This window comes from Jaculus jaculus, chromosome 12 (genome assembly GCF_020740685.1).
Source record: "Jaculus jaculus isolate mJacJac1 chromosome 12, mJacJac1.mat.Y.cur, whole genome shotgun sequence".
Taxonomy (NCBI): Eukaryota; Metazoa; Chordata; class Mammalia; order Rodentia; family Dipodidae; genus Jaculus; species Jaculus jaculus.
This window is the reverse complement of record NC_059113.1, coordinates 56192738-56206249: the sequence shown is the minus strand read 5'-3', so window position 1 is coordinate 56206249 and position 13512 is coordinate 56192738. Positions and strand designations below refer to the sequence as shown.

At 40.1% G+C, this 13512-nt stretch overlaps 1 protein-coding gene across 8 annotated transcripts in view; it reads left to right on the top strand.

Moving 5' to 3' along the window:
* Positions 1-13512, top strand: part of Tnrc6a (trinucleotide repeat containing adaptor 6A) — a 255169-nt gene that overhangs the window by 157125 nt on the left and 84532 nt on the right. For all 8 annotated transcript variants that reach the window (XM_045130540.1, XM_004670190.2, XM_045130536.1 and 5 more), the window contains one exon: positions 10201-10285. In XM_045130540.1, coding sequence (XP_044986475.1) covers positions 10201-10285 — 85 coding nt within the window. The remainder of the gene's footprint in view (positions 1-10200; positions 10286-13512) is intronic.

The following is a 13512-nucleotide window of genomic DNA, read 5'->3' as shown; positions in this document are numbered from 1 at the left end:
AGGCTGGCTTCCAACTCACAGTTTCCCACCTGTGCTTGGGTTAAAGGCATGAGCCACCACACCTGGCAATTTCTTTTAATATTTTTATTTATTTGAGAGAGAGAGAGAGAGAAAAGAATGGGTGCATTAGGGCCTTTAGCCACTGCAAATGAACTCCAGACTACCTTGTGCATCTTGTGCTACCTTGTGCATCTGGCTTATGTGGGTACTGAGGAATCAAACCTGGATCCTTTGTCTTTGCAGGCAAGCGCCTTAACCGCTAAGCCATCCCTCCAGCCCCAATTTTTTTCCTTTTAAAACATTTATTTATTTGCAAGTAGAGAGAAACAGACAGAGGAAGAGAGAAAATGAAAATGGGTTTTCCAAGGCCTTGTGTCACTGACAATTAACTCCAGACACATGTGCCACTTTGGTCATCGGGCTTTATGTGGGTGCTGGATAATTTAATCACGGTCTTCAGGCTTTGCAAGCAAGTGCTTTTAACCGCCTTTTTCTAGCCCCTATAACTTTTTAAAAACTATTTTTATTGACAGTTTTCATAGTTACAATAAACAATGATAATTCCTTCTTGCCCACTTTCCCCTTCACAGATCTACTCCATCATACCCTCTTCTATTGAGCTCTCTTTTATTTTGATGTCATTATCTTTTCCATTTTTAAAACTTTTATTTACTGATTTATTTGAGAGACAGAGAAAGAATGGGCACTCCAGGGCCTCAAGCTGCTGCAAACAAACTCCAGAAACATGTACCACCTTAAGCATCTGGCTTATGTGGGCCCTGGGGAATTGAATATGGATCCTTTGGCTTTGTAGCAAGTGCCTTAAACACTAAGCCATCTCTCCAGCTCTGATGTCATCATTGTTTCCTCCTATTATGAGAGTCTTGTGAAGGTAGTGCTAGGTATTGTGAGGTCATGGATATTAAGGCCAATTTCTGTCTGAACAATTGCATTGTAAACAGTCCTACTTCTGCTTTGGCTCTTAAATTCTTTCCACCACTTCTGGAATGGACCCTGAGCCTTGGAAGATACAGTAGAGATATTTCAGTGCGTAATACTTCTCCGTCACTTCTCAGCACTATGGTGACTTTTGGGTCATCACTGCCATCTGAAGAGAGCTTCTTTAACCAAAAGTGAGGGTTGCATTAATCTATGGGTATGCATGTCAAGTAAAGTGCTTACAGGGCAGTTTGGTAAGCATAATATATGCATTTAGCTAGACAAGAGCAGACATTACACTCCTAGGGCTCACAACCTCCCCTGCCATAGGCTTTTAGTTAGGTTTTCAGTACCAGGCATGTATTCCCTCCCATGGAGCAGGCCTATAGTCCAAAATAGAGAGCAATTGGTTTCTTCCATAACAGACATGCCACTGTTGCACCTGTTTGGTCATTTGGCCAAACTTAAGTCTTGCAATGCCCACTGTTTTCACTCTAATAATGTCTGTTTTCCATAGTGCTGTATGCAGTGCAGCTTTATCCAGCTGTCAGCTGGTCTACAGGGACTAGGTTTTCAGCTCAGCTACAGCTTGATTTCTCAGTGACCTTATAGCCCAGTGCCTGAGGGTTTGAATTTTTGTGGCTTTTATCTCTATCAATAATAGGAGTTCTCTTTTAACTTTTTTTCTTTTTCTTTTTTGTTTTTGAGGCAGAGTCTTGCTGTATCACAGGCTGACCTGGAATTCACTGTGTAATCTCAGGATGCCTGGAACTTACAGTGATTCTCCAACCTCTGCCTCCCAAAATGCTGGGGTTTAAGGTGTGTACCACCACACCTGGTTTAATTTACTTTCTTGACAACACTGTGACTCTCGAATGTAATTTTACAAATAAAATTATTTAAAGTGGTACATATGTTATCATGGTTTAAATTTGCTTTTTTATTTTGTTTGTTGGAAAGTCATTTAGTGATTTGATTTGGGATTATACTTGTAACTGCAAGTTGTAATCAACCTTAGAAAAACCCTTAATACAATTCATCATATTAGCACAGCGGAAGTCTAAAAGCATGTATCAGGAATAGTGTTACACACTTGTATTCCCAGCACTAAGGAGGAAAAAGCAGGATGATGGTAAGTTTGAGGTTAGCTTGGGTTACGCAGTGAGACCCTGTCTCCAAAAAAAAAAAAAAAAAGGAGTCACATATTACATAATTTCAACAGAGAACAGACATTTAATAAAAGCATAGGTATGCAGCTAAAATAACTGGGAATAGGAGAATAGCTTTTTAAATTTTTAACATTTACTCATTTAACACTAATACACATGTTAAAGTAATTTTTTTAAATACTACTTTTCTTTGCAAGCAGAGAGAGAGAAGAGAGAGACAGTAAATGGCTGCGTCAGGGCTTCTAGCTTCTGCAAACAAATTCTAGATGCATGTGCCTCTTTGTGCATCTGGCTTTATATGGACACAGGGGAATTGAACCCGGGTCATTAGGCTTTGCAGACAAGCGCCTTAATCATCTTTGCAGCCCTAAACTAAACTTTTTGAATAGTTAATTCACATGGTTCAGGAATTACAGCGATGGGTTGGCTAGATGGCTTAGTGGTTAAGGTCTTGCCTGTGAAGCCTAAGGACTGAGGTTAGTTAGATTTCCCAGTATCCATGAAAGCTACATGCACAAGGTGTTGCATGTGTATGGATTTTGTTTGTGGTGGCTAGAGGTCCTGGTGCACCAGTTTTCTCTCAAATCAATAAGAATAAAATTAAAGAAATTAAAACAAAAGGTTATTTTTCTTTCTTTCCTGTCTCCTAGTTCCCATTTCCATCACTCCTTCATAAACATTTGTTTTATAGACACAGACAATTGAATATGTGTGCTTTTAAAATTTTATTTATTTATTTATTTGATAGAGAGAGGGAGAGAATGGACACGCCAGGGCCTCCAGCCATTGCAAATGAGCTCCAGATGCATGTGTCCCCTTGTAGATCTGTCTTATGTGGGTCCTGGGGAATCGAACCAGGATCCTTTGGTTTTGTAGGCTAACAGCTTAACCGCTAAGCCATCTTTCCAGCCTTTTGCTTTTTATACAAATAATAGCATACTGTGTACTCACGCATCTTGTGTTTTCTAAAAAAATATTTTTATTATGTATTTATTTGAGAGAGAGAGGAAGAGAGAGGAGGCAGATTGTGAATGGACATGCTAGGATCTCTAGCCACTGCAAACAAACTCCAGATGCATGTGCCCCCTTGTGCATCTGGCTTACATGGGTACTGGGGAATTAAACCTGGTTCCTTAGGCTTTACAGGCAAGTGCCTTAACCACTAAGCCATCTCTGTAGCACATGTTTTGTTTACAGTGGTTTGTAGGACCAGAAAAGTTTCCAATTTCTCATAGCCTTTTACCTTCATATTTTTCTTTATTTTTTAATTGTGTGTTCATGTACATATTAATGTGTAAAATGTATATGTATGTGTGCATATGGAAGCCACAAGATAACCTTGGGTATTGTTCCTCAAGCACCATTCCTATGTTTTTGTTTATTTTTATTTGAGAGCAACAGAGTGAAAAAAAGACAGACAGAGAGAGAGAGAGAGAGAGAGAGAGGGGGGGGGGAGAGAATGGGCATGCCAGGGCTTCTAGCTACTGCAAATGAACTCCAGATGCATGCACCACCTTGTGCATCTGGCTTATGTGGATCTTGGAGAATTGAGCCTTGAACCGGGGTCCTTAGGTTTCACAGGCAAGCGCTTAACTGCTAAGCCATCTCTCCAGCCCCATATATATATATATATATATATATATATATATATATATATATATATATATATATATATATATATATTGATGTCCCAGAACTTGCTAAGTAGGCTAGACAGGCTTGCTATTGAGCCCCGGGGATCTTCTTGTGTCCACCGTCCTAGAGCTGGGATTACAAGTGCATACTATGCCAGGCTCTTAAAAAATTTTATTTGCAAGGAGAGAGAGCGTGAGCGAAAATGAATATATATAAATGGGCATACCTGGGCCTCCTGCCACTGCAGATGAACCCCAGATACGTGTACCACTTTATGCATCTGGCTTTACATGGGTTCTGGGGAATTGAACCCAGGTGTTTAGACATTTCAGACAAGCACCTTAATCTCTAAGCCATCTCCCCAACCCTGCCAGGCTTTTTATTTTGTATTGTTTTGGTTTTTCAAGGTAGGGTCTCACTTTAGTCCAGGCTGACCTGGAAGTCTGTAGTTCTGGGCTGGCCTTGAACTCACTGTGATCCTCCTACCTCTGCTAAGTACTGGGATTAAAAGCTTGTGCCACCGTGCCAGGCGTATTTTATTTTATTTTTTCGGTTTTCAAGGCAGGGTCTTTAGCAGCCTAGGCTGACCTGGAATTCACTATGTCGTCTCAGGATAGCCTTGAACTCTGTGCTATCCTCCAACCTCTGCCCCCAGAGTGCTAGGATTAAAGGTGTGCCCACTACCACCTGGCAAGGGGAAATATTTTTACCTATGATAAGATAATGATTATATAAGAAGAAAAACTATAAGATGTGCTCAGCAAAGTTACTGCAACATTTTAATTCCCCAGAGATTTGTGTTTTTACAGGATCAGTTGAGTAGGCTTTACAGGAAAGCTTGATGAAGAATTCTAAGTGATGTGCAGGTTGCAGCTAACAGAGATGAATCTGTTAGTGACTGTTGCGAAAACTCAGGCTGAGACAATACAAGTAAATGATTTGTATTCGTTACTAGAAGATGAGGGCAGTTTCCTTTTTGCGTGTATGCTTGCATGTTTGCTCATACATATATGGGCACATGTGGGCAGCATACTCAATGTTTTTGAGGGCAGAGGTCGATCTCAGATATCTTCCTTAATTGCTCTCTGTATCCATCTGTCTTATCTATCTATAGACGGTGTCTCTCACTGATCTGAAGCTCACCAATTCAGCTAGACTAAGGAGCCAATGAGCCAGAGAGATTCCCTGTCTCTGCTTCCTCAGTGCTAGGATTACAGGTGTGTATCACTACACCTGACTTTTTTCACATGGTTGCTGGAGATTGAAGTCAGTTTCTCATGCTTGTATGATGAATACTTTACCCACTAAGCCATTTCCTAAGTCCTGAGGGCAAAATTTAAATAATAAGTGATTATGAGGAAAATAAGCATCCTAATATTCATCTGCTTTTCTCTAATTGAAATACAACAGTTCATTCTGTATATTAACATCACATTGAAGCTGGGTGTGGTGGACACACCTTTAATCCCAGCACTTGAGAGGCAGAGGTGGAAGGATCACCGTGAGTTTGAGGCCAGCCTGGGACTACAGAGTGAGTTCTGGGTCAGCCTGGACTAGAGTGAGACCCTACCTTAAAATAAAAAATCACAGCCAGCCGTGGTGGTGCACGCCTTTAATCCCAGCACTTGGGAGGCAGAGGTAGGTGGATTGCTGTGAGTTCGAGGCCACCCGGAGACTACACAGTGAATTCCAGGTCAGCCTGGGCCAGAGTGAGACCCTACCTCAAAAAAAAAGGAAAAAAAATAAAAAAATAAAAAATCACATTGAGATCTGATTTACATATAGTAAAATTCCCATTTTGAATATAGGCAGTTGACTTAGCAAAACTCCAGTCAAGCCTGGCTTGGTGGTGCACGCCTTTGTTCCCAGCACTTGGGAGTCAGAGGTAGGAGGATTGCAGTGAGTTCAAGGCCACCCTGAGACTACACAGTGAATTCCAGGTCACCCTGCCCTAGAGTGAGATCCTACCATGAAAAACTTTTTAAAAACTCCAGTCAAGTTAAAGAATATTTCCATTTTCCTAGAAAGTTTTCTTACTGGGAATTGAGAGGCTTTATCAATAATACAGTTTATAAGTAAATAAAACCAAAGTTTTTTTTAAATATGTATTTATTTTTTATTTTTTATTTTTATTTGAGAGTGACAGACACAGAGAGAAAGACAGATAGAGGGAGAGAGAGAATGGGCGCGCCAGGGCTTCCAGCCTCTGCAAACGAACTCCAGACGCGTGCGCCCCCTTGTGCATCTGGCTAACGTGGGACCTGGGGAACCGAGCCTCGAACCGGGGTCCTTAGGCTTCACAGGCGAGCACTTAACTGCTAAGCCATCTCTCCAGCCCTTAAATATGTATTTTTTATTGACAACTTCTATACTTACAGACAACAAACCACGGTATTTCCCTCCCCTCCCCCACTTTCCCCTTAATGACTTTGCTCTCTGTCATATCCCCTCTCTCTCTCCATTAGTCTCTCTTTTAATTTGATGTCATCTTTTTCTCCTATTATGAGGGTCTTGTGTAGGTATTGCTAGGCACTACAAAGTCTTGGATATCAAGGCCAATTTTTGTTTGGGCAGTTGTATGTAAGGAGTGGTACCCTTCCTTTGGCTCTTAACATTCTTTCTGCCACCTCTTCCGCAATGGACCCTGAGCCTTGGAGGGTGTGAGATGTTTCAGTGCTGGACACTCCTCCATCCCTTCTTCTCAGCACTGTGTTGTCTTTTGGGTCATCTCAGTGGTTATCACCATCTGAAAAGAGAAGCTTCTGTAACCAGAAGTGAGATTAGCATTAATATATGAATATGAACATTAGTGCTTTCAGGGCGATTTGGTGAGAGTAATACATGCATTTATCCAGACAAGAGCAGGCTTTATACACTTAAGGCTCATGACCTCCCCTGCCATAGGCTTGATTAGATTTTCAGTAAAAACACAAAGTTTGAAAAAAGGAGAGCTCCAAAATGGAGTCTAGTTCTTTTTGAGCACATTGTAGTGTCGTAGCACATGGAATTCTGCAATGTTTTGCCAGTAGCTTTCAAAGGAGGGATGGTTACCGGCTGATATGTTGGCATTGTGGAGCATGTGAAAAGCCATGGTGGGCTACGTAGACCTGTCATTGCATCAACTTTTACTGTTCCTGATAAGTGTGGTAGTTGAGTATAGTCAAATACCTTCAGTGTACCTACTAGTCTTTATATCTTGGGATCAGAGTGTTTGGGCACAAGTGACCTCTTTGTGTGTATGTGTGCACGTGTGCATGTCTTCCTCTGTTTTTTGAAACAGGAGATAATGAGGAAATCATGGGTAGTTTGGTTGAGATATTAGTGTTGAAGAGAGCAACTGCTTTCATTTGCTTAGATATCAGTTGCTGTTAACGATCATTAGGGACTATGTAGCATATCTGCTCAGTTAGTACTAAGAAGAAATTATGGCTAACTTCTACACATAAAGTTTGATAAAGTAGAGAAACAATAGCTAGGTAGCCTCGCATTGAGTCACATGAGTTATCAGTAAAGGATGTGAGGCTCACAGAACACAGAATAAGTGCTGCAAATGTTAATTTGACAAAAGAAGACAGCCTTTTGGATGCTGTTGACATTGGGTAGATTCATGATTAGGCATTTGACTGCTTTACTAGAAACATGTTAAGTGAGCACTCCTAATCCTCATGGAAATACTATGAAGTAATCATATGGTTTCAATTTTATGTAGCCCAGGCTAGTCTCTCCTACTTTGATCTCTGGGTGCTGGGATTACAGGCATGCCCCACCATGTCTGGCTTCATCCCAATTTTGATATAGTGAAACTGAGGCTGAGAAATCAGAGCTAGAAATAGGCTTTTCTTGAATTTTCTTTCCTTTTTAAATTATTTTTTTTATTGACAACTTCCATAATTATAGACAATAAGTCATGGTAGCTCCCTTCCCCTCACTTTCCCCATCACAACTCCACACTCCATAATATCCCCTCCTCCTCTCAATCAGTCTTCCTCTTATTTTTGATGTCATCAATTTTGTTTTCCTTTTATTATGATGGTCTTGTGTAGGTAGTGTCAGGCACTGCAAGGATATGGATATCCAGGCCATTCTGTGTCTGAAAGAGTGCATTATAAGGAGTCCTACCCTTCCTTTGGCTTGTTCTTGAGTTTTCCTTAGCTCAAGGTTGGAAACATGACAGTAATGCATTTACTTGTCATTTTTAAGTGAATTTTACTGACATTGATTACCATTCATGCATACAGTAGCTATCCTAATCTCAACCTTCTCAGGATAGTGGTGAGTGAGCTGTTTGCTCTTAGCCTCTCATGTAAGGTTCAGGAGTAACCAAGACCTCGGAGACCACTCTGAAGCAAAGATGGAAGCTTTTTTTAAATTAAATTTGTGTTTTGTTTTGTTTCTTATCTTTATTTGAGAGTGAGAGCAAGAGAGAGGGAGAGAGAGAGAATGGGTGTGCCAGGGCTTCTAGCCACTGCAAATGAACTCCAGATGCATGTGCCCCCTTGTGCATCTGGCTAACATGGGTCCTGGGGAATTGAGCCTCGAACCGGGGTCCTTAGGCTTCACAGGCAAGCACTTAACCACTAAGCCATCTCTCCAGCCCTAAAGATGGAAGCTTTTATTCGAGCTGCCAGGACTGACTCTCAAGAGCAGAGCAGTCAACTTTGAGATTACAGATAGTGGGCTATATAGAGTTCTTCAGTTGGGAGAAGGTGAGGAAGGTAAATAGCTAGGGTGTGAGACCAGAACAGTGACCAGGTGACCTGAAAGGTAAGGAGCAGGAAACCTAGACCTGGGGAATTGTTAGGCAAGGAAGGATAATTAATGGCTGGGTTCCTTATGTCTCTGTCACCCCCCTGCTATGACTCCATTTTTATCCTGACCTAATACCTCACAGAATATGAAGTAGAGAATCATCATATGGTTGGATATGCTACTTCATTAGTCATATGACAGAGCTACTTATAATAAAATAACAACAAAGTATACCAAATTGGTCACTTCTTCTGACCTGGAATTCACTATGTAGTCTCAGGCTGGCCTTGAACTCATAGCCATCTCCTACCTCTGCCTCCTGAGTGGTACGCCACTATGCCCAGCTTCTTTTAATTTTTAACCAATTTTAATAGCCATATATTTTTTATAAAGCCACTTACTTCATTTTTCACTGTCTACTTGCATTTCCTGTTTCTTCCATCAAAAAGCTTACAATTGTGCACCCATTCTATCCCTTCCAGTTTCTTATGTACTTTTCTGATTTTATTTATTTATTTATGTGATTTTATTTTCTATTACATTCTCACTGCCATTCAGCCTTTACTGATGGTTCTAGTTCCCAGTGCATCTCTCTCTGGCTGTTCAATGTGTTTCCTAGAGATCTTCTTTAGGGCACAGTTAGATGTTTTTTCTTGTTTCTTTTTTTTTTTTTTTTTTTTGGTTTTTCAAGGTAGGATCTCACTCTGGCTCAGGCTGACCTGGAATTCACTATGTAGTCTCAGGGTGGCCTCGAACTCATGGCGATCCTCCTACCTCTGCCTCCCGAGTGCTGGGATTAAAGGCGTGCACCACCATGCCCGGCTTTTCTCGTTTCTTTTGAGGTAGGGTCTCTCTTTAGCCTAGGCTGACCTGGATGGAATTTACTATGTAATCTTAGGGTGGCCTCATGGTGATCTTCCTACCTCTGCCTCCCAAGTGCTGGGATTAAAGGTGTGCACCACCACACTTGGCTACTAGATGTTTTGTGTATATATTTTCTTCAGTATCTGGTGATACTTGATTGTTGGTTTTATGAAATTTAGTTTGTAGACTTGAGTGATTCTCTATTTATGAATAAGTTATGCTCTAAAAATATGGCTAGCTGGCAGTGTAGCTTAGTGATGGAGTACTTGCTTTGCATTTGCATGAAGACTATGGGTTTGATCCAGTGCCACAAAATAAACACACACACATTTTATATGCATTTCCTCCCTCCTTCTCTTCCCTTCCCTGTCTGTCTCTCTCTCTCCTTCCCCCCTCTCTGTATTTCTGTCTCTCTCAGAAAGGAAAACCAAAGGTGTCCCTGATACCCAATCAGTAGGGGATTGTGAAGTGGTCTCAGGCACTGCCATTAGCTACTCATTGATAATTGGGACTGGTAGAGAGGAAATTCTATTTATTATTGTTTACATTCTAGAATTGGAAGAAATTGCTTGTTTTATAATGTAAAATGTGCTAATTTTAGGTTGCTTTCTTTGATATGACATTAAAAGCGCTGATATTTGTAAAGGAAAGCTGTGTTAATTGAAAGAAAAGTGAATTATATCACATAGTAGCAATATAATTAGATTTAGGTTGCAAATTGTACTGAATAAAGAAAAAAAATTGCCCTGTCTTTATTTCTAATAAGTAAAAATGAAACTGTATGCAATATATCTTTCAATTCTAAATGCATTTTGGGAAAATTAATTGCAACTGTGTTATTTAGGGATTTAGTGCAAGAAGAACAGTTGATGGAAGAAAAGAAAAAGAAGAAAGACGACAAGAAAAAGAAGGACGCTGCTCAAAAGAAGGTAGTATATGATATACTTTATGTTAAGCAGTTTAAATAGACTAAAAAGAAAAAGTACTCTTATCTGACTTTAATGCATCTTACTGTTATAACTTAATTGAAGGGTCATTTTAATATTTAATGCCTATTGATAGGCATATAAAGTAGTTTGCTGATTATATAATACAATATATAGTTTATTCTTGCCAATATTTTTTCAGAGGTGAGTATATTTCATAGTTCTTTATCTTTCAACTAGCCATTTCTATGTATATCATAATTATTTTGCAATTGGGAAATGCACAGAATTTGTAGCTATGCAGAGAGGATTTGAAAGCCTTACTTTTCTATCCAGCACATAGAATGGTGTGGCCTTCAATTTTGTTCAACCTTTCTGGGCCTTAGTTTCCTTAAGTTTTTTAAAATGAATGTTGAACTAAATGAACTAATATATGTGCCTAGTAGACAAGGAAGTAATACAGTATGTAAGCAAATAGTAATAGACATAATAAAGAATAAAAGGTTCTGTTTTTATTTGCTGAGATAATTCTTTTAAATTTGCAACTTACATTAACATATTCCAAAATAATCCTAAGGCATTATTTGCTGGAAAAGATTAGGCAGTATAGTATAAGAAGTTATGACCAAAACAATTGAAGTTAAGGCAGTATACTAAAGACTGGTGACAGTTAACCAAAATAAATACTCCTCTCCTAAGTTAAGTTTTCAAAGATCTTAAAATATTCCAGTAGATCCAGTGAAATTACTTGCCCATCTCTCTGTTTTAGTGAGAAATTATTTAATTTACAAATACAGACCCCTTTTGTTTTAGGCATCAAGCTAAGAACTGGATACTAACTACAGCAGTACACTTACCTTCCCATCATTTAACAGGGAACAGCACAGGCCATACAACTGTGGTAGGTGAGAGGCATGTTTATGGGAAACCTCTTGGTAAAATTAAGAGTATTTCCATTCACCGCCACCAAACAGCTTTTTTTTTTTTTTTTTTTTTTGCTTGTTTTTTTTTTAAAGAAACTTCTACGTAGTCTCAGGGTGGCCTTGAACACATGGCGGTCCTCTTACCTCTGCCTCCTGAGGGCTTGAATTAAAGGCGTGCACCACCATGCCCAGCTAAAGAAACTTCTAAATAGGTACACTTACAGCCCATTTTCTTAGACTAGAAATTAGGTGATTGGAGTGCAGAATATAAACTTAGAACCAGTCACCTGTAGCCTGTATGTGCTAAAGTGTGGATTTTGAGTGGGGAACCCATGAGTAGGAATATTAGGAGATGGTTCTGGAAAGGTTGGTGTTAGGTATAACCACCTTTTGAGGCTTTGGGCATTGGTGGGATCGCTGAAGACATTTGGTAGAGTAATATAGAAGTCTGTCTTTAGAATGCTTGCTTATCTTGCAGAACTGTTGAATTGAATTGGAAGTGTAGATAGACCAGAGACTAAAGTATGGGGTACTACAATAATCCTCAGCATTTGTTTAATGTGTATGAAGAGAGTAACTTAGATGGACTCCTAGGTTCCAGATAGAGTGAATAAGTGCATTTAGAAGCAGCTAATCTCCTTATGGAATACAGAAAAGGAGTGAATGGTAAATTAGTTCTGGATATGCTAAACTGTGAGTTCCTTGGCAAATAAATGCATAGATGTGTTGTGTAGTAGCTGGGATTTGGGTAGGGTTGGCTGTGCTGTGGGGCTCTGGGAGAGGCTTTTCCATATGGGAGGTCTTTATGTTCTGGCCAGTCTATTCAGAATTTATTAATAAGTTGTGTCCTTAGTAAGTCTTAAGGTTGGGGACGATTTATCAGACTCTTAGTCCATGGTGCCATTTGTCTAATAGAAAGAGCCTCTAAGATAATGAGAAGTGGATTGAAAAGGATGCCTGGTGTGCTTAATATAGAGTCAGGTCTGCCTAGCCTCTCAGTGTTGGCTTATGTGGGTCCTGGAGAGTCAAACCTGGGTCATTTGGCTTTACAGGTAATGCCTTAACTGCTAAGCCATCTCTTCAGCCCCAGTGATGAAATGTTGATTGGCTCAGTGTTGTGCAGGTATGCTGTGATGTCATGAATGCACCAGCCATTTTATGTTCAACAGACAGCATTCCAAAGCACCATTCCCTCTCTCTGGTTCTAACATTCTTTTTGCCTCTCTTCCACAGTGTTTCCTGAGCCTTGAAGGGAGTGATAGAGATGGTTTCATTTAGTACTAAGCAGCAAATATAATTTCTTTCTTTTCATTTTTGTTACTATTATGTTTTATTTTGTTTTTTTTGAGGCGGGGTCTCACTCTATCTCAGGCTGACTGGAATTCACTCTGTCATCTCAGGGTGGCTTTGAACTCACAGTGATCATCCTCCCTCTGCCTTCCAAGTACTGAGATTAAAGGTGTGTGCCACCACACCCACCTTGAAATTCATTTTTTTGTTGGTGTTATTTTGAGGTAGGGTCTTATTCTAGTTTAGGCTGACCTGGAACTCACTGTGTAGTCTCAGGGTGTCCTTGAACTCATGGGAATCCTCCTACCTCTGTCTCCCAAGTGCTGGGATTAAAGGTGTGTGCCACCACGCCCAGCTTCTAAAATAAAATTTTTAATCATAACATATAAATCATGCCCTAATTGTAAAAGTTTGTCATCATCCCTTTCATATTCAACTTTCAAAAATGCCAAGTTATTGAAGGTGGTTCCTGGTGTAAATTTGTGCTTTGTCACATTATTCCCTAAGCTTAAGTATTGTGTCATTTGGTATCTCATTAAATCTGAAGTGACAGTTTTTTATACTCTTACCCACCTCAACCCATGTCCCAGGCTCTTACCCCTACCATGTCTCACTAAAACAATCATCAGAGAGCCGGGCGTGGTGGCGCATGCCTTTAATCCCAGCACTCGGGAGGCAGAGGTAGGAGGATCGCCGAGAGTTCGAGGCCACCCTGAGACTACAGAGTGAATTCCAGGTCAGCCTGGACCAGAGTGAGACCCTACCTCGAAAAACCAAAACAACAACAACAAAAAAAAACAATCATCAGAGGCTGGGAGACTTTTTTTCTTTTGTCAGAGCTTTTACATGAATGGGATATATGCTGTGCACTTCATCAACACATAGTCCAATCTGCCCGCTGAACCCAATATGAAGGAAAGTTCAAATCCTAATCGATGTTACATTACATACTATAAGGCGCCATCATAAATATGACTTCTCCAAATTTCAGGAAAACAGCTGACAACTGAATTGGAA